Source organism: Ailuropoda melanoleuca, chromosome 8 (genome assembly GCF_002007445.2).
Source record: "Ailuropoda melanoleuca isolate Jingjing chromosome 8, ASM200744v2, whole genome shotgun sequence".
NCBI classification, from domain to species: Eukaryota; Metazoa; Chordata; class Mammalia; order Carnivora; family Ursidae; genus Ailuropoda; species Ailuropoda melanoleuca.
Genome location: NC_048225.1, coordinates 100,858,698 through 100,881,705, shown reverse-complemented (window position 1 = coordinate 100,881,705; position 23,008 = coordinate 100,858,698). Strand labels below are relative to the sequence as shown.

Below are 23,008 nucleotides of genomic sequence, written 5' to 3'. Positions count from 1 at the left end.
CTGTGCCAAGCATTGCCAATGCAGCGTCAATGCCCGAATGTGGATAAGACATGAATGTTGCCCACCAAAAGGAGTCAGAGATTTGAGGTTCCTAGGCTATGCAGATAAATGGATGGTAGTGCCACTTTCTGAGATGGGGAAGGCAGTCAGTGCCTGGGTATATTTGGGGGTGGGAGAGGATGGGCAGTACTCACCCACTTAGTCTTGGGCATTGAACTTGAGGTAGCTTTGAGATATCCCAATCTAAATGTCAAGGAGGCAGATGGAAGAACAGGTCTGGAACTCAGTGGGGAGGTCTGTGTTGAACAACTGAGATCTGGGAGTCACTGGCAGGGATGGCCATTGAGGCTATAGTCTTAGAAGACATCCCCAGGTCACCGGAGGCTACTGTATGCAAAGGCACAGCTCAAGGTCAGCGTCCGATGGTTAGGTCAAACTGCAGCTGCAAAGGAAGCTGGGGAAAAGCAGGAGAAGTAGAGGAAATCCAGAAGGATATGGGGTCACAGAAGGTAAGAAAAGGGACTATTGGAAAAAGCAAGCCTGGTCTATAGTGTCCAGTGCTCCTGGGAGTTCAGGGAAAAAGAGGGTTAAAATGCTCATTGGATTCAGTGACCTGGAAGTCATTGGTGACCCTGAGAGAGTTTGTTGGTGGGGTGATGGGGTGGACCCAGTCAGGTATGAGTTAGAGAGCCAATGGGGCAGGGCAGGGTGGGAAGAGGTGAAGGGATCCAAGCAGATGAGTCTCTGGGAAGTTTGGCTCTGATAGGGAGGAGAGAGCTGGGGCAGCAGCTACGGGGAAAATTCGAGAGACTTGGGCATTTAAAAATGGTGATGGGAGAATCCAGTTGAAAGGAGCAGTTAAACACAGGAAAGGAAAGGGATCATTGACAGTGGATTCCGTGAGGTGGGGGTCGGGGCGGGGGAGGCAAAGCATCGGTGGACAGGTTGGCTTTGATAGGTGGAGGGCCCCCTCCTCCAACAGGAGAGAAGGACGTGTACGGTAATGAGAGTGGGGCAGCGTTTAATTAACTTAAGTGAAACTAAAAGGAATTAAACTCTTGTGTTACACATGGTACGGTTTAGCCTTTGAGAAATTCACATCAGTGTTCCCTCGACGGCAGACGTTGGCCAGGTTGTGCGGATTCTGAGAGTGGAAAGGGGTGAGGTTCTGGAAACACAGCGAGGGTGTTGGGGGCGGAGGGCTTGGCCAAGGCAGGGGCCTGGAGGCAGGGCTGGGAGAGAGCGAGAAAGTGAGAGAGAGAGAGAGAGAGCGAGCGTGGTGCTGAGGCGGGGCCGCCCACCCGCAGACGTGGCCAACCGGGTGCTGCTGGCGCTCTTCGCCGTCGAGATGCTGATGAAGATGTACGGGCTGGGGCTGCGCCAGTACTTCATGTCCGTCTTCAACCGATTCGACTGCTTCGTGGTGTGCAGCGGCGTGCTGGAGCTCGTGCTCGTGGAGTCAGGCGCCATGAGCCCGCTGGGCATCTCCGTGCTGCGCTGCATCCGCCTACTTAGGCTCTTCAAGATCACCAGGTGAGCGGCCGGCCGGGTGTGGCTGAACAAGCGGACAGCGTGTCTGGTCTGGTGCGCAAGGGCTCTTTCCCGTGGTCTGGGGTCTGGGCGAGTTCACCTGCAGCCCCTTGCCCAGGACTTCCCTCCCTCCTTGAAAAAAAATGACTTTCTCCTTTTGACCTCATTCCTTTATTCCACCCCGTTACCTGTTACCCTTTCGTGGCAGGGCAGGGATGCAGGGGGGCATGGAGAGGAGGGAGGAAAGAGGGCAAAAACAGCATGGGAGAGGGTGGCAGGAGAAGAAGATGAGAGGGGTCTACAGTCTGGTGGCGTGACCGGAAGTTAACCGGCAGTCGTACTAAGGAATAGGAAATGATAAAACACGAGAAGGGCTTGGACCGACAGAAAGAGTGGGCGGGCAGCATCAGTCTGGGGGCCCCCCCGCCTGGAGGCCGCTCCTTCTCCCTCTGCGTCCTTCAGGCCTGAGCCTTTGCCCAAGCCCGGCCGGACCCCAGGGACTCCGTGGAGGGGCGCCGGCGGGGGCCCTGCTCCTCTCCACCTGTGACCCTCTGCCCTCAGGCATTGGACGTCTCTGAGCAACCTGGTGGCGTCCCTGCTCAACTCCATCCGCTCTATCGCCTCCCTGCTGCTGCTGCTCTCCCTCCTTCTCCTCATCTCCGCCCTGCTGGGCATGCAGCTCTTCGGGGGCAGGTACGACTTCGAGGACACGGAGGTGCGACGCAGCAACTTCGACACCTTCCCGCAGGCCCTCATCAGCGTCTTCCAGGTAAGCGGTGCTGTAGGGGCTGAATCCCACTACTTGTCCTTCAAGATCCCCTCCTCCAGGAAGCCTTCTCTGATCTGCTGGCTTGAGTTCGAGGTCCCTCTCCGGGCCCCCCTCTTCCCCTGTGCTTCTGTCCATTGTAACAGTTGCCATTTGTCTCCCCCACCCTCCGGAGGCCAGGAGCTGTGCCCAATGTGCCCTGTTTGTCTGTGTCCCTGGTACTAGCAGAACGCTGGCCCATAGCAGGGTCACTGATACTGAATGAATGGAGTCCAGGGGCCTGCTTTCTCTCCCATGCACTGCTCATGTCTCTGAGCACAGAGTCAGTGAGCTCTCCCCCAACAAGACTGAAGAGCCCCAGAGAAATGCCAACCATTTCTCACTGTGAAGCCACGGCTCAGCCAATGTTCACTAGAAGCCTTCCAAAGGAGCATGACTGTGACTTACCTGAGGCCTTCAGAGCCGTGGACCTTCTGGAGAAGCTTCTCTGTGTTGAAGCCGGCAGTCACGAGGAACATCACCTTGTTGGTACTAGTGAGAAGGGCAGTGTGTGGCCATCAGTTGCTCTTACAGATGACTTCACCGTCTCTTCCAGTCACCCCATGACTGGTCGGGCATCATGTCTGACAAGGCACTTGACATTTCACACTAGTTCCGAAGGCTGGGCCGCCAGGAGGCCTGGGCGGGTGCCGTACAGCTAAGCCTGGGCGTTAGGAACAGAGCACAGGGAAGTGGTGACCCCACAGTCAAACTTCTTGGCCCTGGAGATGCAACAATAAGATTTCTGAACCTCCTGAAAGGAAGAGGTTCCAGGAAGAGCGCAGGGACCTTTCTTCCTGGCCGTGGATGAAGAGAGGAAAGGTCTAGGGGACTTTTGGGCCATGCACTCCCAACAGAAGACTCTCGAGTCCCTCTGCGCCCCCTCCCCACGGTGCTCCCTGTCCCCCTAGGTCCTGACGGGGGAAGACTGGAACTCCATGATGTACAACGGGATCATGGCCTACGGTGGACCGTCCTACCCCGGGGTGCTCGTGTGTGTTTATTTCATCATCCTTTTCGTCTGTGGCAACTGTATCCCTTCGGGAGGAGGGTACAGAAAAGAGCTGAGGGAGGGGGCAGGAGAGGGTCTGAAAATGGGGGGTCAAGGGCACCCACATACCAGGCAGCCAGCCCTCTGGCCGGAGGGAAGCCCCCAGACTCCCGGTGCAAGGCGGGGGGCTAGGACAGAGCAGATAGCAAATGCAGGTGAAACTGTAGGATAATTCCTTGCACCGGGAAAGCTCAAGGACCACCGAGGTGACTGGTCATAGGTGGGAGGATTTCATCCCAGAGAGGCTGGTGAGCCTGGACCAGGCAGGAGGAAGGACAAGGTTTGGCTGTGGAGCCATGAGGATGGTGGATGGCCTGGTCCAAAGGTTTGGGAGGCAGGTAAGGAGGAACAAGGAAGGAGGCAGAGCGAGAATGAGACAAGCAGATGGGAGGGTGGGGTGGATGGGGCAGAAAGAGCCAGTAGTTCCCCGGAGGTATTGATGTCTGCACATGGAATTTGGTATTATGAGTACAGCGGATGGGGAGGGAACCGGTTTTCCTTGAGCTCATGTGTGCCGAGCATGACTCTCACTGACTGCCTCACCGGCTCCCCACACAGCGCTGGGAGGGAGCCGGGATCAGTCCTGGATGGGAAATGGGGGTGTGCTCAAAGCCCATCATGGGCACCCCTGTGCAACCAGGCTCGTCCGTGTCCTCAGGCCCATGCCATCCCATGCAGTAATTCTGGCAAGAGGCTCTCTGACAAGCCCACCAAGGGAGTGGGGTTAAGTCCTGCCAGCCCATGGGCAGGGTGGGACTCCAGCCCCAGAGAGTTCCCTTTCATCCGCAACCCAAGCCTCCTTAGCTGGATGCCCTCAGATATCCTGCTCAACGTCTTCCTGGCCATCGCCGTGGACAACCTGGCCGAAGCAGAGAGCCTGACCTCTGCCCAGAAGGCCAAGGCGGAGGAGAAGAAGCGCAGGAAGATGTCCAAGTGAGTGCTGCATCCCCAGCAGGGAGGGACGTGGCGTGCTTGGCGGTGGCCTCCCAGCTCTGGGCAGGTGGCTCCTTGGAGCCTGATGAGCAGGGGCTGGGCCACAGTGACACCTGCCCCAGTGGGCAAGCTTCTGGAACCAGCCTGTCTAGGGAGGGCTGACAGCCTGTGAGGTGTCCCTGGACGCAGAATTGGAGGTGGCCTCTGGAAATACGATGGCAGAGCCAAGCAGGTTGCACCAGGGGACCCTGGTGGCGATTCTAGGAATTCAACCAGTCCTGCCACTGAGTCACTGTGCTTCTCGAAGGGAGTCATTTCCCTCTGCGGAGCCTTGGGCATGCCATGTGTGAAGTGGTGGTTGGCTTCTCACGTCTGTAACAGTCCTCTCTGCCTTGAGTGTGTCGTGTAACTTTCCGTAGCCTGAGACCCTCCTCTGGAAGCAGCAGCAGGACTGGTCTTCCAGACAGTGTTTCTCAAATTCTAACTGCAAATGAACCACCTGGGATCTTGTTAAAATACTGACTCTGATTCTGGAAGTCTGGGGTGGGGCTGGTGTTCTGCATTTCTAACAAGCTCCCGGGTGGCGCCAGAGGCTCCTGGCTGGAGAACCATCCTGAGTGGCTGTAGACAAAGGCCTGCTTCCTCCAAAGCCCACGACTGCAGGAATGGTATGCCCATTCCTGGTAGAGGCAGGATGGGACGAGAAAGAGAGAAAGACCAACAATGAAATCCAGATACCTCCAAAGAGTTGAGCCCCAGCTTAGACCAAACCATGTTCCCACACTGTGAATCCTTTATGAACCAGGTGCAAAGCCACTTTCCACCCGTGTACACATCAATGAACACTGAGTGTGGTTGACCAGTGAGCCATATTTAGCCACGGGCCCAAGCTGGGCATCATGCCCCCTCGTCACAGAGAAGGGACTTGCCCGGGCCTATAGCCCTTCCCTTTTGGCAGCCTTCACTGCTCCATGCTCCTCATAGCTCCCCCCACCCCAGAGCCCTTGGTGTGCTGACATCCCTCTGAGGATGCCATCAAACTAAGCAGATCCCTGAGAACTTTCTAGCTGGGCTTCCACTGTGGGCTTCCATGGTTTTTTAACTCAGGGGTCTCCCAGACAAGTCAGAGGAGGAGAAGTCAGTGATAGCCAAGAAGCTGGAACAGAAACCCAAGGGTGAGGGCATCCCTACCACCGCCAAGGTGAGCATGTCAAGTGGGGCATTTTCAGAGGCAGGATGGGGAGGGACTCTGCAAGTCCTCTGGGTCACCCCCATGCCTTAGGGTGCTGGTGGGTGGGTAGGGAGGTGGAGAAGGGCTATCTGCCTGGTTATCAGCCAGGTGAGGGCCTCTGTCTCTACTCTACTGAGGAGAAAGTCAAAGGCTACTCTCCCACAAGGAATCCTTGGCACTGAGAGGCTCAGATGCCCCAGTCTGGGAGCCAGACTTTCTCAGAGCCCCAGCTTCCCACCCCTGTCAAAGTGTCTCCTGCCCCCTTGACACCCCCTGTTCCATTGCGAGGCCCAGACTGGATTCCCACCACTTCCTGCTTATTCCAGCCTGGCTCTGCTCAACCCTTCTGGAAGCTGAGGAAGCAGAGGTCAAAGGGTTGGGGAGCTGGGCCCCAGAGAACCAAGCCAGGGGCGCCATGCCCAGGCTCAGACAGGCTGAGGTCTTGGCAACTCGTCTGACCTTTCTGGGCCTGGCTTCTCATTTGTAAAACGGGAACGATCCTGATATTACCTGTCCCCGGGCTGTAGGGCTAGGGCGGATTGAGCTAACACCCGCACTAACCCTCCCGGAAGTGTTCCGTAAGCGGAAACTGCAGCTTTTGCTTTCATTATCTTCATTGTATTCCTTCCTACAGCTGAAAATCGATGAATTTGAATCTAATGTCAATGAAGTAAAGGACCCCTACCCCTCGGCTGACTTCCCAGGTGAGGGTCCTGGGACTGTCGGGGGTGTATGCTGGGGTTGATTTCTCCCCAGGGACAATCTCTTGCATGTCCCCTACCTGGACCCTTTCATGATGGGATCATGACACAGAGACCTCCCTTCTGACCTAGTTACAGATATAAGCCATCTGCCAGCCTGCCTCTCCCTACAATATGCATGAAAGAAAAACCCACATTTTCTATTTTCATTTAATTCAGCTAGTATTTATTGAATGCCCATTACGTTCTTCAGCGCTGAGGACCCCATTTCCAAGTTTTCCATTCTGGCCACGCAGAGTAGACCACAGACTAGGACGTGTCTGTCTGTGTGGTGTAGGAGATGGACAGGTTACTCACCATCCAGTGTCCAGCAGGGCTGGGGGCTGGACTGACACAGGGATAAATAGAACCTTGATTTGCACTGTGGGAAAATCGAAATGAAGGAGACAAGGGTAGGGTGTGCGAGAGGGTAATACACAGCCACAGAGAAACTATAAACATCTCGCAAATGCAAATAACCGGTGGCTGCCACAGATAGCCATTCATTTGTGCCAAGGAGAGAACACCTTGGGAAGAGCAGAACCAGGCTGGTTCATGTGAGAGAGCCTCCTGGAAGAGGCCTGGAGCCCCAGAGCTCTCAGCTTACTCATGGGTCCTCGGAGCACCAGGTCACTGGTGCAATTTCACGGCTATTTGTGGAATCGACTGATTAGCATCTGTTTGCCCCAGTGACTCTTCAGCTCCAGGGGGACGTTTTGTGCTCCAAATGGCACAGCGAAAGCACTCAGTAAGTAGAATGAATGAACACGTGAAAGGACTTTGCAAAGTGGTGTGTGGGGAGCATGGAGCCGATAGAGACAGGACTAATAACATTTCTTCAAATGTCTGCCAGAAATGAATATTTAGGTTTTAAAATAATTCATCTCAAGCTGTTTCATCTAATGACCGTGACCTAGCAGATGAGCATGGCTGGTGTGCCAGGGAAGGTGGCTGACCCAGGAAATTGGAGGTTAAGAAAAGGGAAAAGGGTTGGAAAGAAGGGGGGAGGGTAGAGGGGATGTGGGGTGGGCAGTTGGAAGAGAGCTTTTACCAAGGAGGTTGAATATGTTTATCCTGCTTCTTTCCAAAGACAATTTGGAATGGCTTAGAACAAAAGATATATACAATGAAATTAACAAAATGGGCATAGACAAGGAAATATACTAACTCTAAGAATTAACAGTCTCTTCCATTAAGCATAAGATGTGTTTCGGGGTCCTTGACAGCCAGGGAAAGATGGGAAGTGTCACATTAGGACACTTACTGTGAGGAAGGTGAAAGGGGGTGAAGCTGAAGCCTGTGCAGAGAGCAGAATCGAGTGGAGAGAGCAGAATCCAGTGGCTCTTTCCGGGCTTTCTCAAAGGGCTCTGCCAAACGGCCAGTAGGGGTAGGGATGCGGTGGCTATGGGGTGAGGGCAACAGGAGACTGGGCAAGACCTGCACAATGAGGGGCACCCCGACTTTTGACAGTGCTGTCTAATCGGATCACTGGATCCTTGCCTCCCTGCTTGCCCCAGCTGAGGAGCTCAGGTAGTCAGCCCTCTCATGAGGCCATGAGACCCAGCCAATGAACCTAGAGGGTCCATCTCTTCCTCCTCTACCCCTCCCACCCTGGTATCTGCCTCAGTACTGGAGACTGGCTGAAGCTCAAGGAATATTGATTTTTTTTCATGCTGGCATTTCCTCTCTGAAACGATTATTTTTAGAATCCTAGCCCAGGAGAGGCACTCAGAGTCTGTTTATTTCAACAAGCCTCCTGCCCCTAGTCAATTTCACAAATCGAGAAGCTGAAGCCCAGGAAGGACAGCAACTTGCCTCCTCGGCACAGCAAGTTAGGGGCAGAGCCTGGACCACAGCTCAGGTCTCATCCGAGTCAGGGGCCCCCCTCTACTTCCCAGCTGCCAGCAACCGAGATGGTGTGAGTCCAGCCCTGAGACAGAAGATGAAGCGGCAACGCTCCTTGACTTTGCTCCTGGCCCCACTTCTGGAGGGTTCTGAGACTGACAGTTTTCCCCGACATTTCAAAACGTACTCCCGGAGGGGAGAGGGAGATGCCGGGCAGGACTCTGCTGGCATCCTCGTGTCCCGCATTGGCCGGCTACCACCTTCACCTGCTGGCTGCCGGGGATTCGTGGTTGCATTCAGAGCACAGAAGCCTGGGGAGCAGTAAAGCATGTAAAGATGCCCCCCCCATTTCTCTCTCTCCCCTCCCCCCAGGCGATGATGAAGAAGATGAGCCTGAGATCCCCGTGAGCCCCCGGCCACGCCCCCTGGCCGAGCTGCAACTGAAAGAGAAGGCAGTACCCATTCCAGAAGCCAGCTCCTTCTTCATCTTCAGCCCCACCAACAAGTGGGTGGCCCTTTGGCTGCTGTGCAGAGTGATTGGTGGGGTTCTTGAAAAGGGCTGTTTTCTGCTCTAAAAAGACCCCCTTCTCCTGATTGTCTGGGCCTACAATTACACCGCGAGAAACTGACTCCCTTAACTTAAGATCTTGCACCCTGTTTAAAACGCGAGTATCTTTGGGAGAAGTAGTGCCTCAAACCTCAGCTTACTTAAATCTATGAGGGTTTGTATATTTTCGTTCCTTTCTGAGGGCAAATTGAGCCAGGACAAGGGGATGAGAACCAGGTGAAGGTGCAGTTCTTACTGGCTTCGCAGTTTCACACCTTGCAAATATACACAGACTCTAGTCCTCATGGAGTTTCATCTGCGTCATGGATGGAGATCATCCTGCCCTGTTCGTTAGGCTGGAAACCACAGGGTGGTGGAGGAGGATGGGGGCGGGTGTTGGGAGCGGTTTGGCTGGGAGAGGGGATGACGGCTGCAGGAACAGAATGAGGGGCAGGGCCCCGCACATCCAGCCAGAGGACCGTTCACATGCAGGCTCTCCTCCTCTGCTGATCCAGGAGGGAGGGTTCCAGGGTCTTTCTGCCAGACAGAGGCTGGAGAGGCCCGGGTGCCCGAGAGCTCACAGCTCTCCTGCCCCTTCGCCGTTGCCCCACAGGATCCGTGTCCTGTGTCATCGCATTGTCAACGCCACCTGGTTCACCAACTTCATCCTGCTCTTCATTCTGCTCAGCAGCGCCGCGCTGGCTGCTGAGGACCCCATCCGGGCCGAGTCTGTGAGGAACCAGGTGATGGCAGGTCCCTGCTCTCTGCCAGCACAGCACCCCTCCCCACCCCAGGCCTCAGCCACCTGCACGCCTCACTCTGGTGCTCAGAGTTCGATGTATGCTCTCTGTGGCCATACTCATCAGAGTCGTTTAGAGGTTAAGTCCCTGGAGGGCCAAGACTGCCCAAGCCACTCCTTCTGAACAGTGTTGTCCCAGACCGCAGCACAGCCAGGTTCTGGTTGCCTAGTTGTAATGATGACGGTGATGGTGGTAATGGTGGTCGTTGTGGTGGTAGTGGTGATAGTGATGATGATGGTAATGATGGTGGTGGTGGTGGTGATGGTGGTGGTGGTGGTAATGTTGATGGTGATAATTGATGATGGTGGTGGTGATGGTGATGGCAATGATGGTAGTGGTGGTGATGATGGTGGTGATGATGATGGTGGTTGTGGTGATGATGGTGGTGATGATGATGGTGATAGTGATGATGTGGTGGTGATGGTGGTGATGGTAATGGCAATGATGGTAGTGCTGGCAATGGTGATGGTGGTGGTGATGATAATGGTGATGATGATGGTGGTAATGGCAGTGATGGTAATGGCAATGATGGTAGTGGTGGTGATGATGGTGGTGGTGATGGTGATAGTGATGATGATGGTGGTGGTGGTGATGGTGGTGAAGGCAGTGGTGATGATGATGGTGATAATGATGATGGTGGTGGTGATGGTGATAGTGATGATGATGGTGGTAATGGTGGTGATAGTAATGGCAATGATGGTAGTGGTGGCGATGGTGGTGGTGGTGGTGGTGATGGTGGTGATGGTAATGGCAAGGATAGCAGTTGTGGTGGTGACGGTGATGGTTATGATGATGGTAATGATAGTGATAGTGATGATGGTGGTGGTGGTGGTGATGATGGTGGTGGTGGTGATGGTGGTGATGGTAATGGCAAGGATAGCAGTTGTGGTGGTGACGGTGATGGTGATGATGATGGTGATGTTGGTGATAGTGATGATGGCGGTGGTGGTGGTGATGGTGTTGAAGATAATAATGATATCATTGTTCAGCCCTTCCTCTCACTGACTTCTGTCCTGCTACCCTGTCACCAGATCCTTGGGTATTTTGACATCGCGTTCACCTCTGTCTTCACCGTGGAGATCGTCCTCAAGGTGAGTGAAGGCTGCAGGACAGCCTGAATAAGCAGCGTCTACAGGCTAGGAAACCAGACCTGACGCGGCCCCAGCTTACACACGCTGCACTCACTCAGAGGCTGGGTTGCGGGGATGAGGGAAAAGCCAGAGGAAAGCAGAGAACATCAGGGAAGGACTCACCACACCCAGGAGAGCAGGTGGGGTTGCTGCTCGTAAGCTTGGCAAGCAGGTGAGCAGGTGGCCAGGTGGGGACATGAAGTACAGCCAACCGGCCGCCTGTGCACCTCTCAGCACCTCTCAGTGAGCACATCCTTCTCTATGCAGCCTTGGGCATTCCCTCCTGAGGGAGGCACAGTTAGCCTAAGAATGGACCCAGGGAGCTGTGATTTGTTCCTAGACCTTTGTGCCATATGAGGGAGAGGGCTCTCTCTAAGAGTCCCCGAGAAGTAACCTTTGCCCTGGGTGGGTTTCTGGACGCTCTGTGCTATCATGACCCTCCCTCTCCTTACCCACAGCACATCACTGCTCTCCCATTCTCAGGCGGACACACAGAGTTCACACCATCACCATGGAGGGTCTGGGAGGCAGAGGGACGGCCCATCTGTGACTGAGACGCAGTAGCCCCAGCCTTCACCTTCACAAATGAGGAGGACAGAGGGGAGCTTTGCAGGAGGAATAGCCCAGAGCAGCCTGAAATATGAATTCAGAACAGTTCCTTACATCAGGGCCCTTGACTACTAAAGATGTTGAGCAGAGGGAGGACCTTCCCTGAGGTTCCAGAGGGCTCCCTGGAGGTGGTGGCATTAGAGTTAGATCTTGAGGTTGGACAGGATTTCATTAGGGAGATAACAGGATCAGTCCAGGAGGACAGAACAATAGCACATGCATTGTGAGAAGGTGTTTGGGACGTGCTCAGAGAGGAGAAAGTGGTCCCTTTGGGCTGGGACATAGCACAGAACACACGGGAGGCCTGGCTTCAGAGGCCAGGAAGGCGAGTTGAGATGAAATCACCTTGAATGCCAGGAAACCCTTCGAGCTCATCAGACTTCAACGGCATAGTGTGTTTGTGCAAAGGGCCTGGGAGATTATCACAGAGCACAGGAAAGAAGCTGAGAGACCAGCGAGAAGGTGGGGCCATGGGGACAGGAGGGGTCAGGGGCCTGGTGAAGGTCTTCTTGTCCTCGAACGGTTGTTCAGCCCGACTCAGCAATCTTCAGGGCGGAGGCGACTTCTGAAGAAGCCTTCCAGGGAGGAGGAAGAGGACTTTTATCATGTTCTGCAGGGGAGAAGAGGGCTTCCCCACTCTGTGGCCCCAGGGGAGAGAAGGGCTGGGGCTTCCCCACTCTGTGCGAGATGAGCTCAGAGAGCAAAGTGTGGCATAGCCGCCTGTGAGGAGTCCTGTTTCCAGAACTGGGAGCAGAGAATGGGAGGAAAGGCACCAGGGACGCAGCAAGGAGTGGCATGAAGGATAGAGCCTCTGGCAGCTCTCTGCCTCAGCGAGTGTCTTCTGAGCAGACAGGTGGCTCTTCCCTCGAGAGGCCCTTCTAGTGGGGACAGGCCTGTTCCCAAGCGCTCCACCACCCAGGACGCTGCCTCTCCCCGCAGATGACGACCTACGGCGCCTTCCTGCACAAGGGCTCCTTCTGCCGCAATTACTTCAATATCCTGGACCTGGTGGTGGTGGCCGTGTCCCTTATCTCCATGGGACTTGAGTGAGCAGTGGCAGGGGCCGGCCCGGGCCGTGGTCCCCTCCTCAGAGTGGAGCCCCACCCACTATGTGTTGCTGGGCACCAAGCTGCAAGGGGAGGGATCCTTGGGGCTGTGGATGGGGTGTTCCCCGGGGTGTCACCAACTGGACTGAAGGGACAATGCTAAGTGGGCAGAGCGGTGTCATGAAAAGTAGGTGGGGATGCGGAGAGGAGAAGGCAGTCATCCAGCTACGCTTCGGGGAGAACAGCCCCTACCGTTGGGTGGCCCCCAGTCTGATGGGAGAAACAGCCTGTGGCCAGCGGTGGGGGAAGCCCTTACTGTGCCGCACGGCCCGCCACCGGGTAGCAGGAGGTGGCCTTACCCTGGGATGGAACACGCAGGCAGGAGGGTGGGGACCGATGGCAGGGTTTTCGGACGGACAGACGCAGATGTGGAGGGCTAGCGGCAGGAGGCCGGCGAGGCCGGAGCAGGCTGCCCTCAGCCCCCACCCCTCGACTGCCCTCCCCCAGGTCCAGCGCCATCTCCGTGGTGAAAATCCTGAGGGTGCTGAGGGTGCTCCGACCCCTCCGGGCCATCAACAGAGCCAAAGGGCTGAAGGTGAGAGGGCGTGGGCAGAACCCCGGGAGCAGGAAGGAGGGGCTGCAAGAGCCCGACTCTAGAAACCTCAGCCCGGCCATTGCGAGGGCGTGTGTTCCATCCACTTTGCCAAACAGTGGGAGGAAGGGGGAGGCTGGGCAGCCCTGTTTCCCCCCCAAATGTCTTTCTGCCTCCCCCGACCTGGGAGGCAGCAGAAGACAGCAAGGGCGGAAGGCAGCCGACCCGGTCTCGCTCCCCAGCACGTGGTGCAATGCGTGTTTGTGGCCGTCCGCACAATCGGGAACATCGTCCTGGTCACCACCCTCCTGCAGTTCATGTTCGCCTGCATCGGCGTCCAGCTCTTCAAGGTGAGCCCCGCCCACCCAGGCAGCCAGCCTCCCTTCCCCAGTTCTGGGGCCAGCTGTCAGGCCGAGGCCAGAGCTGGTCCGTTCCCTGCCTCTAAGCAAAGGGAGCCCCAAACTGTGCAGACAGTTGTCGTTGAGTGCACGGGGGTGTGAGGCTAAGCCACATGGAGTCTGGATGTGGTTTCCCAGGTGATGCCCCTCCCTGGCCCCCGTGGCTCTGCCGGCTGCCATGGCCACTGCACCTGCTGTCTTCCTGGCTCTCCATGGCTTCTCCTCGGGGATGGAGCCCCTTCCCCCACCTGCCGGGCCCTGTGAGCACCCCTGCCCCCCCATCCTGCCAGGCCTGTCTAAACATGCTCCCCACTCCAGCCCCGTCCACTCCACTTTCTTCAGTCAGCCAGGCTTCTGCACCCCATGTCCCCAGCTGCTATGTCTGGCATCATTCATATCTACCGGGACCAGACCATCACACTCGTCTGGGAACTGCCTCATTCTGTTCTCACCTTCCTGGGAGGACACGGCTCTGTAGTTCCTCTCTAGGAATCAGCCCTGCAAGGGTGTCCCCTCCCACCCAGCTGATTTCTGGATGCCTCTGCCTTTCACACAGAAATTAGCATCTGAGTACCTCCCCAACACCTTTGACACTGCTCTCACATGCAATCTGCTCCTGCCCCCGGGGCATGATAATCGTGATGAAGTCACCTCAGCCAGACTTAGACAAAGGCATCATCTCAAAATCATTCACTCATTCAACATTTATGGAGCATTTGCTCCGGGCCAGGGCCTCTGCTTAGGCTGAAAAGGCATCATGAAGCAAAACCCACAAGTCTCTCCCTGTGGGCAGGGAGCAGGCTTTGGGGAGAGCAATCAGGGTGGGGTTCCTAGATGACCTGAAGGGAGATGGGTCCTGTTGATTACTGTTCTGGAGGGGTGGGGGGTTACCTAGGAAACTGCATCGAGATTGAGATCGCTTAGCCTCAAAACAGTGCTTACTGGGATCTGCATGGGACCTTCTCCTAGCTCCAGGAGAGGGCTGCCCCCTTCCCTCGCCCCCTGCTCCCTCTGCTGCCAGGCCAGGGGCCCTGGGTACTCCTGAGGGCAGAGTCTGTGTCTGACTCATCCCTGACTCTGGCACCCAGCCTGGGCCTGACGTGTAGTTGGCCCACAGGACACGCTCCTTGCAAGAATGAATAAGCAACCCCTTCCTTTGGCTCCTGTGTCCCTTCCAAGCAAGAGCAGCTGCCCCGTGACCCCCAAACACCCTGTGCTTTAGTCTCTTATCGAAAGACTACCCATTCCGATAATGGTCAGACATCCGTTACAAGGGGCATTTTACCTCCCGTTTTACCCCGTGGACACTTGTCGCATACATTCCATATTACACAAGAGTTTGCTTTCTAGATTCAAGTCCCCAAAAACCTGCCCAGTGGCATCTGTGTGCCCTCCCTGCTTCCCCCTCAATGTCACCAGCCTCCCCGGCGCCCCTCTGCTCTGGTGACTGGCAGGGGGCATGTGGCCGGAACGGCAGGCACCTGCAGCGGGTAGGACACCTGTGCCTTCAATGAGTCCCATATCCTTGACTGAAACACTTCCCTCTGGGGGCCTTTGGGGGAACCCGACTAGATTCCAAGGATTCCAAACTTAATTTAGCCACAGGAAGACCTAGTAGTCAACTCCTTTTCTTCAAACTCTTCCGTGGGTGCCCAGTCTGTGATGCAGATAAAAAAAGAAACTGCCCTGCCTGAAATCAGTGTAGGGGGCGCAGTGCTGGACCTGTCCAGGCCCTCGGGCAGCGGTGTGCCGGGAGACAATCTGCGCCATCACGCCCCGTTGGGCTGCATCCCTGTAGCTCTCATTCCCACGGCAGCCCTGTGGCCACCCCTCTGGCAGGCGAGGGAAGGTGGGAGGTGGGGCAACCCTTCTTCTTGGTCTGTAATGGGGAGATCCCAAGGGGGCATCCTATAGCGGTGGGGGGCTGGGTGCTGCCTGCGGGAGGAGCAGGGCCAAGCTGCATTCGTATCTCCTACCCCTCACGCCTGGCCTGGGGCTCACAGCAAAGGCTCCTACTAAGGAACTGGCTTCTCAGCCTTGGCAGCCTCAGGCCTGCTAGGAGAGCCCACGGGGACGGGAAAGAAGAAAGAAAGAAGAAAGACGGGCCCTGCCCTCTCTGAAAGGAACAGACAGGCTCCTCCTTCCACATGCTTCCCCTATTCACCTCCATAGCTCATTGAATGCTGTTTCCGTAACAATGTGTGTTTCTCCCTCCCTCCCTCCTTCTCTGGGACACAGGGGAAATTCTTCAGCTGCAATGACTTATCCAAGATGACAGAGAAGGAGTGCAGGTGGGCTGAGCGCTGCTGGCTGAGGGCACATGGTGGGACGGCCACTGGATGGGAGACCTTGTGTGGGGGGGACCTGGGGAACCTGAGTCCCTAGGCTCAGGAGGGATGTTCTAAAGTGCCTTTCCATGGGTGACTGTGGGAGTACCCAGCAGTGTCTCCTCTGGTCCCCGGTCTGGGCCTTCATCTCTCCTGCACGCTCAGTGCCCAGGGCCCGGAGGATGTGGGTGGGGAGGAGGTGGCCTGGCCACGCACAGTGGTGTGACTGAGCCTCCCCACCTCAGGGGCTATTACTATGTGTACAAGGATGGGGACCCCACGCAGATGGAGCTGCGTCCGCGCCAGTGGATACACAGTGATTTCCACTTTGACAACGTGCTCTCGGCCATGATGTCACTCTTCACGGTCTCCACCTTTGAGGGATGGCCTCAGTGAGTGAGGGCTGGGGCCTGGGTCCCACATGGGCACGGGGGTGGGGGGCAGTGTCGGGGAGCCGTCTCTCCCTTCTGCAGCCCTCGCTGCACTCTGCCAGGCCTGTGGTAAGCGCTCACCAGACCCACCAGCTTGCGGGGCTTGGAGGACGAGAATGTTGACTGGCCACTCCAAAGACATCGTGACCTGGGGGTGCTGACAAAATGTCCCTCATCCCCCAACACGTGTAGGCCTCTCTGGGGAGCCCTACTGATCGATTAGGGTAGATGGGGCATCCCATGGAAAAGCGGGCCCTTCCCAGGACAAGTTCCAGCCTTTCCTGGCATGGTCCTAACTTCCCTCCTGTCACTTGATGGTGCAGAAAACTCCCTTGGCTCCCCATGGCCTGTGGGGTAAAACCCACCCTTCCTGGCCTGACGCTCTGCCTCATCGCCCCAGTCCAGCCCAGCCTCTTCTCTGCCCATCCCCAGGCTACTTTACCAGGCCATCGACTCGTACAAGGAGGACGTGGGCCCCGTCTACAACCACCGCGTGGAGATGGCCATCTTCTTCATCACCTACATCATCCTCATCGCCTTCTTCATGATGAACATCTTCGTGGGCTTTGTCATCGTCACCTTCCAGGAGCAGGGGGAGACCGAGTACAAGAACTGCGAGCTGAACAAGAACCAGGTGCTCGGGCTGAGGGGCAAGGCGGAGGCCCAGCAGGCCTTCTGCCAACCTGAGCCCTAGGCTTTAGCCAGCGAAAGCCCCAGGGCAAAGGATGACTCCAGAACTTCCATTTCTGGCCCAGACCCAGCCTCCACGCACCCTCCCCCATGTCCGACCCATCCCCAACAGGAAGCAACACAAGTTGGTGTGGGAGTCTGCTCCCAGAGCCCTCACCCTGCCCAGAGGAGGCCCTTCAGGGCCCTGGCTGGGGCTAGAGCCATGTTGGAAATAGGCTGGGGGAACGCAGGGGGAGCCCATGGGCCCACTGGGACTCTTCCCCAAAACAGAGCCCATCAGCCACGAGCTCCTGGCCACAGCTGCTGCTGGCTGACCAGGACGCAGGTGCCCTCAAGGCCATGCAGTGAGTATGAGAGCGGGGCAGGGGCCCTCCGCGCTGACCGCCCTGTGTGCTGTGTCTCAGCGCCAGTGCGTGCAGTATGCCCTGAAGGCCCGCCCGCTGAGGTGCTATATCCCCAAAAACCCATACCAGTACCAGGTGTGGTATGTGGTCACCTCGTCCTACTTCGAGTACCTGATGTTTGCCCTCATCATGCTCAACACCGTCTGCCTGGGCATGCAGGTAAGGCCCCCGGGACTGGGGCTGGCGGGCGGCGCCGGGCAGGGCAGGTGGCTAGGGCAGGGTTCCGCCAGCTGCCCCCCAAGATACTTTCCCTGGCGCCTGCTAGGTCCTGGACACTGCGGTGAGGGGCGATGGGAGACGGAGAAGCGCCCGGGGCCCAGGCCTTGTCGCCAGGCACCCGCCCGTTTATTAAGAAGGGATTCACCATACAAATCGCTGCACGGTTCTGTGAACAGGAGACGGCCAAGCAGACCGCGAGGCAGCCTAGGAAGGAGAAAGTGCCTTCTCGGTTTATGCTCTGCTCTTTCAAATGCGGGTGATGGGGTTGGTGGGAATTTTGGCTCCAGTCTCAAGAAAAATGGATTTAATAGTCACAGAACAGGTGTCTCTTAGGAGTTGAGCATACTTCATAGACAGTATCATAATCAGCAGCATCGTTAGCAAACCTTAATTAAGCATCAGCTCCCGTCAGGCCTGTAGAAATAGAACGGTGCCGCTCGGCTCCCCGAGACGCACCCAGTGCAGGACTCCGCATTGCCAGGTGATGAGGACATGGAAAAGGGATCACGGAGCCAGCAGGCCCGGGTCCTACAGAAGATCGTGAGCAATGGCTCGAGTTCGGATCTGAACTGGGCACAGACTTAGGCAGTCCTGCCAAGACACAGGGTAGGCTGGGGGCAGCCATCAGGTCCTTCTGAACGAGCTGGGAGGGTTTTGTGGGAAAAGTGGGATTTCGTCAACTTTCCAGAAAGGGTTAGAGATTCCTGGCAAATGTTACAAGGAAATCAATAAAGGAGGATCGCAGTTGTGGGGCCCGGGGGCTAAGGTTCTGGCTTCGACTGCCTCGCCATCATGGGGCAGGGGGTGGGGGGCAGTGTGCCCATACCTGGTGAGCTCAGCGGCCCACCAGTACACCTGCAGCCACTGCTGACACCAGCTCTGGAAGCAGCGGTCTTCTTGCCTGGCCCTGTGCTCAAATGACTAGATGGAACCTGTCCCCAGAGCCCTGCTGGGGGCCCTCCCCTCCTGGTCAGATCTGGAGGTGAGCTCCAGCCTCGTAGCCCACGTGCAGACCAGCCTGCTCAGCGCGTCCCTCGCGTCCTCCTCTCACCATCTCTTAGAGGGGGAGGGGGATCCATCAGACTCGGTGGGGTTCAGGGGTGGCTAAAGCAGGCAGCTAGTGTCCTGCGATTTCAAAGAAAATGGGCAGGAAGCCCGAAGAAGAGGACCGGGGGCAGCGTGGGAAGAGCATGGAGCTGTGGGACGCAGCCCGCAGGGCGGGGCAGCCGGCCTCTTGCAGCCCCCTGTCCTGTGCCTCTCCGCAGCACTACAACCAGTCCGAGGAGATGAACCACATCTCAGACATCCTCAATGTGGCCTTCACCATCATCTTCACCCTGGAGATGGTCCTCAAGCTCATGGCGTTCAAGGCCAGGGTGAGCGCTGGGATACAGGACAAGATGAACAGGGGAGCCTGGCAGGATGGGGGCCTTCTCGTGCAGCCCAGTCTTGTTCTACCAAAGGCCCCTTTGTCCAGCACTTCTGCTCCCACCCTGCTCACTCCTTGGCCCGTCTCCACCTTCAGACGAGGGCACACAAGGTATTCAGCCTGCCAGAGCAGGTGATGACAATAGGTGTTGGCTGCCTCCTCCCGGCGCCCTTTCTGAGCTTGACTTATGTTCCCTGCCTCCCCTTAAGCTTCTGAAGAAGAGGCCCAGGGCTGGGGGAGTATTTTGCTGTGTCTTTGGTTCCCCAGTCCACTCCCACTGCGTCCAGCCCATCCCGGCCACCCCCTGGCAGGTCCGCACTATCGAGCCCCAGACAGGGCTTCAAGCTGGGGAGGATGAAAGAGTTCTCTGTCTGGACCAGGACCCCAAATCCTGAGTTCTCCACCATTCTCTCCCTCCGTTCTGACCACACCATGCTCTGGAGGAAGAAAAATACAGAGCCAAAGGGAGAGGGGGTAGCGGGGTGTGTGGACACGCGGGAGCCCTAGTGGAGAGTAGAGCCACGCAAACCCCACCCCGGCCTGGCCTGGCCATTCTGTTTTACCTCAGCGGGGGCCACCACCCGCTGGCCACCCAAACTCTTCCCCCCCAAGCTCACCCCCGACTGTCCCATCGCTGTCCTTCCCAGGGCTATTTCGGAGACCCCTGGAACGTGTTTGACTTCTTGATTGTCATTGGCAGTATCATCGACGTCATCCTCAGTGAAATCGACGTGAGTATCAGGCAAACAGAGCCATCACGTGGGTGGGGAGCAAGCACTCGCTCGGTCCACAGAAATGGGTGGGGTACCCACTGTGTGTGCAGCATGGCACCCTGGGGATTTACAAGTTGGAAATGCCAGGAGCCGCGAGCCTGCAGAGCGGACAGATAACTCAGATTGCAGGCAGACGTAATCCATGTGCCAGGCTGCCCGAGGCTAGAGCTGTTGGGGAAGGGAAAGGTCTTCTCTGGGTGGCGTGATCAGGAAAGGCTTCACGGTGGTGGTACAGACTGGAGTGGGTCCTGAGAGAAGGGATGCTGGTGATCAGAGGCAGAGGGAAGAGCAAGCAGGGCTTGGGCAGGCAGGGCCGAGTCGGAAATGAATGGTAGAAGATTCAGGGTACTGTGCGGTCCGGTTTGGCAGAAGCACGTGAACATGCGGAGGAGGGAAGGGTGAGGTGCGGCTGGAGGGGAGGCCTTGAATCTTACCCGCAGGCCACGGGAAGTCATAGGTTTTTGAACAGAGCAGTACAAGGATTAAAGGTGTTCTTCTAAAAAGGTCAGCTGGAGGCAATGGGCAAGAGGTAAGAATGACTAAAATGAGAGCGCCCAGTTAGGGAGCAGGTCATTTATTTCCTTACTACCGAATATTGTCAAATACCTCCCACCCATGCTGGAGATCAGCAACGAACAAGAGCATGGGGACAGACAGACAATTAAAACAAATCTCGAACATGGCAGGTCTGCCCGGTGTGTTTTACAAAGTAAAACAAAGCAGGAGAAAAGCTTAGAAGGGAAGGGAATGAAGGTTTGATGTCAGTCTATTTGAGCGACGACCTGAATAAAGCAGGGGAGTGAGCCTTGCAAGTGTGGGGACAGAGTGTTGTAGGGGAGAAAAGCGAGTGAGTGCAAAGCCCTGGGTCTGAGGAATGGCAGGAGGCCCTCGTGGCTGGAGTGGAGGATGGTGGTGATGAAGGTCAGATACAGAAGGCCAGGGACCAGACCACGCAGGCCCTTGAAGGCCATGGTTACAATCTCGCGTTTTATTCTGAGAGAGATGAGAGCTGTTCGGAGGGCTTAAACCTGGTCTCGCTTTAGTTCTAAAAGGATCCTTCTGGCTGCTGTGTTGAGAGCAAGCCATGGGGGACACAGGCCTGGCCCAGGGAGGGCAGTCAGGAGGCTGTTGCGATTACCAATGAGAGGTGATGGAGGCTAGGGGGTTAGCTGTGGACGTAGCAAGAATTGGACACATCCGATCTGTTTGGAAGGTTGAGCTGACAGAATTCGCACATGGCCCTGATTTAGAGTGAGAAAGAAAAAAAAAAACTGAAGGAGACTATAAGGATTTTTGTCCAAGGAATTGAGCTTCCATTTACTGAGATATGGAAAGTACTAGAAAAGCAGGCGTGGGGCAGAAACCAAGATTTCTGTTTTAGACATGGTAATGTAGGATGCTTATGAGGCATCCAGATGGAGACACCGAGTAGGCTGGGATTGGTGAAGTCTGGAGCTCAGAGGTTAGGGCAGGTTGGGGGTGTCTAAATATGAAGATGGTATTTAAAGTCGTGGGGAAGGGTCGACGTCTGCTGAGAAGGGACGAGGTATCTAGAGAGAAAGGGTCCAAAGGCTGAGCCCTGGAATGCTCCCATGTTTAGTGATTGGAGAGACAAGAAGGAACCAGCAAACGGACTGGGGAAGCATTGGCCACTGAGGCAGGGAAATGAAAAAAGAGTGGTGTCCTGAGATCAAGGAGAACAGAAAAGTCAAGGAAGGTGAGATCTGAGCATCGACTTGAGTTTGGCAATGGGGAGATCAACGGGGACCTTGGCAGGAGCAGTTTCATTGGAATTATGGGAAAGGATGCCTGGTTACAGTGGACCGGGGAGGGAGAGCATAGAATGCAAGGAGGGGCAATTCCTTTGGAGTGTTTTGCTACAGAGAGAAATAGGATAGAGGCTGGGGGAGAATGTGGAGCCAAGGAGGGTTTCCTTGAAAATGGGAGAAATGACAGCATGTCGTCAGGCTCTGGAAATACCTGGTAGTGAGGACATAACTATAGGAATAAATGGAAGGGGTTAAGACCCAGTGTGCCAGGCGAGAAGCTGGATTTAAGAAAGGAAGCATCCACAGTAGCAAGAGGGGACACAAAGCAAATGGGCATAAAGCAATGAGAGTCAGGGCTCAGATGTCAGGAGAGGAACAGAAAAGCTCTGAGGCAACAGGATTTGGTGGCCTGGGGCCACAGGAAGGAAGGAGTCTGGGGTGACTCAGCACCCCCTAAAAAGAAAGACTTGGGGGGACACACTCACCATGATTCTGTTCTGGTGCTGTGGGTTTGGGTGCTGGGTACACGAGTGGAAATGGGTAGAGTTGTTGGAAATGCAGGAGAGGAGCCAAACGTCACTCTGCAAACAGCAGAGCAGCGGTTCCATGAACTGGGCTGGCCCCTGATGCATGGAGGTGACGGTCGAAGCCTCGGGTGGGACTAGCCAGCTACGAAGGGGTTGAGATCCCACAGAGCTCAAGCCAGCAAAGCCACTCGGTTTGCCATTAGGAAGCCGTCTGTTGAGCAGGGTAGACTGTGGGGTTGAAGCCAATGATAAGGATGGAACAGTGACCAGAGAGTGAGAACAAATGGCCATGTGTACAGGAAACAGCTTTTGCAAGGAGTTCATTGGGTAGTTGCTAGAAAGTGGTTGGTGTTGATTCATTTAGGGAAAGGGAGACTACAGGCGGAGCCAGGGCAGGGGAGAGATTCACAGCTTGAGAAGAGGCTGTTGAGGAATGGATTATTCTGGGGGGTGACAGCAAAGGACACAAGTCAGACCACTGGAAGAGGAAGAGTGTAAGCAGAGGGTGTAAGAATTGTGAAGGGTGCAAGGGAGCAGGGACATGGGGAGGAGGGAAGAGGGCGTTCCTCCTGCGCAACATGTGAGTGTCCGAGGCAGCAGGCAGAATCTTCCACTGGAAGGGAGGACAGGACAGTGGGCATGAGGGTGGGAATTGATTCTTGAGGAATAGCTGAAGTGATGACTCCATCTGCAGGAAGAATGATGGGGCTGGGGCGGGCCTCGTGAGCTCGGTTTCTCCCTGGAGTCATGCTCTGTTCGGTGGCCTGGGAGCTTGGGGAAAGGGACCAGACACCAGGTGTGGTCTGGAGAGCCAGCACATTGGGTGGAACGTTTCAATGTAAGCACAGCCGTTGTTGAAATGGCAAGACAAGGGTCCAGGCTGAGCGGGGAGGCATATGGCCTCAGGTGCTGGACCAAGAGAAGTGGGGTGGAGGGGACGAGGCCCTGTGGGTGGAGTGAGAAACAGCACTGGGGGCAGGCAGGAGGTCCCAGCCAGAGAGGTCCCTGTTTGAGCTCTTCCAAGTCAAGCTCTCCAAGCTGGCCTCCCTGCAGATTTGAAGCAGGCAGTCACTGCAGGGTGAAAGAGGGGAGCAGGGAACAGGGAAGAAGAGATCTAAGAATCCGAGGCTGAACTCCAAAGCTGGCTGCCCTCTGGGCGCAGAGTGCCTGCTGAGCTGCATC

At 56.1% G+C, this 23,008-nt stretch overlaps 1 protein-coding gene across 2 annotated transcripts in view; it reads left to right on the top strand.

The window, feature by feature from the left end:
- Positions 1 to 23,008, top strand: part of CACNA1S (calcium voltage-gated channel subunit alpha1 S) — a 67,256-nt gene that overhangs the window by 29,565 nt on the left and 14,683 nt on the right. For both annotated transcript variants that reach the window (XM_034667007.1, XM_019794519.2), the window contains exons 11-28: positions 1,308 to 1,533; positions 2,092 to 2,299; positions 3,247 to 3,367; positions 4,205 to 4,319; positions 5,427 to 5,520; positions 6,185 to 6,254; positions 8,508 to 8,640; positions 9,296 to 9,425; positions 10,514 to 10,573; positions 12,161 to 12,267; positions 12,775 to 12,862; positions 13,102 to 13,209; positions 15,496 to 15,548; positions 15,830 to 15,976; positions 16,448 to 16,649; positions 17,110 to 17,268; positions 18,594 to 18,704; positions 19,405 to 19,488. In XM_034667007.1, the coding sequence (XP_034522898.1) occupies positions 1,308 to 1,533; positions 2,092 to 2,299; positions 3,247 to 3,367; positions 4,205 to 4,319; positions 5,427 to 5,520; positions 6,185 to 6,254; positions 8,508 to 8,640; positions 9,296 to 9,425; positions 10,514 to 10,573; positions 12,161 to 12,267; positions 12,775 to 12,862; positions 13,102 to 13,209; positions 15,496 to 15,548; positions 15,830 to 15,976; positions 16,448 to 16,649; positions 17,110 to 17,268; positions 18,594 to 18,704; positions 19,405 to 19,488 (2,216 nt within the window). The remainder of the gene's footprint in view (positions 1 to 1,307; positions 1,534 to 2,091; positions 2,300 to 3,246; positions 3,368 to 4,204; positions 4,320 to 5,426; positions 5,521 to 6,184; positions 6,255 to 8,507; positions 8,641 to 9,295; positions 9,426 to 10,513; positions 10,574 to 12,160; positions 12,268 to 12,774; positions 12,863 to 13,101; positions 13,210 to 15,495; positions 15,549 to 15,829; positions 15,977 to 16,447; positions 16,650 to 17,109; positions 17,269 to 18,593; positions 18,705 to 19,404; positions 19,489 to 23,008) is intronic.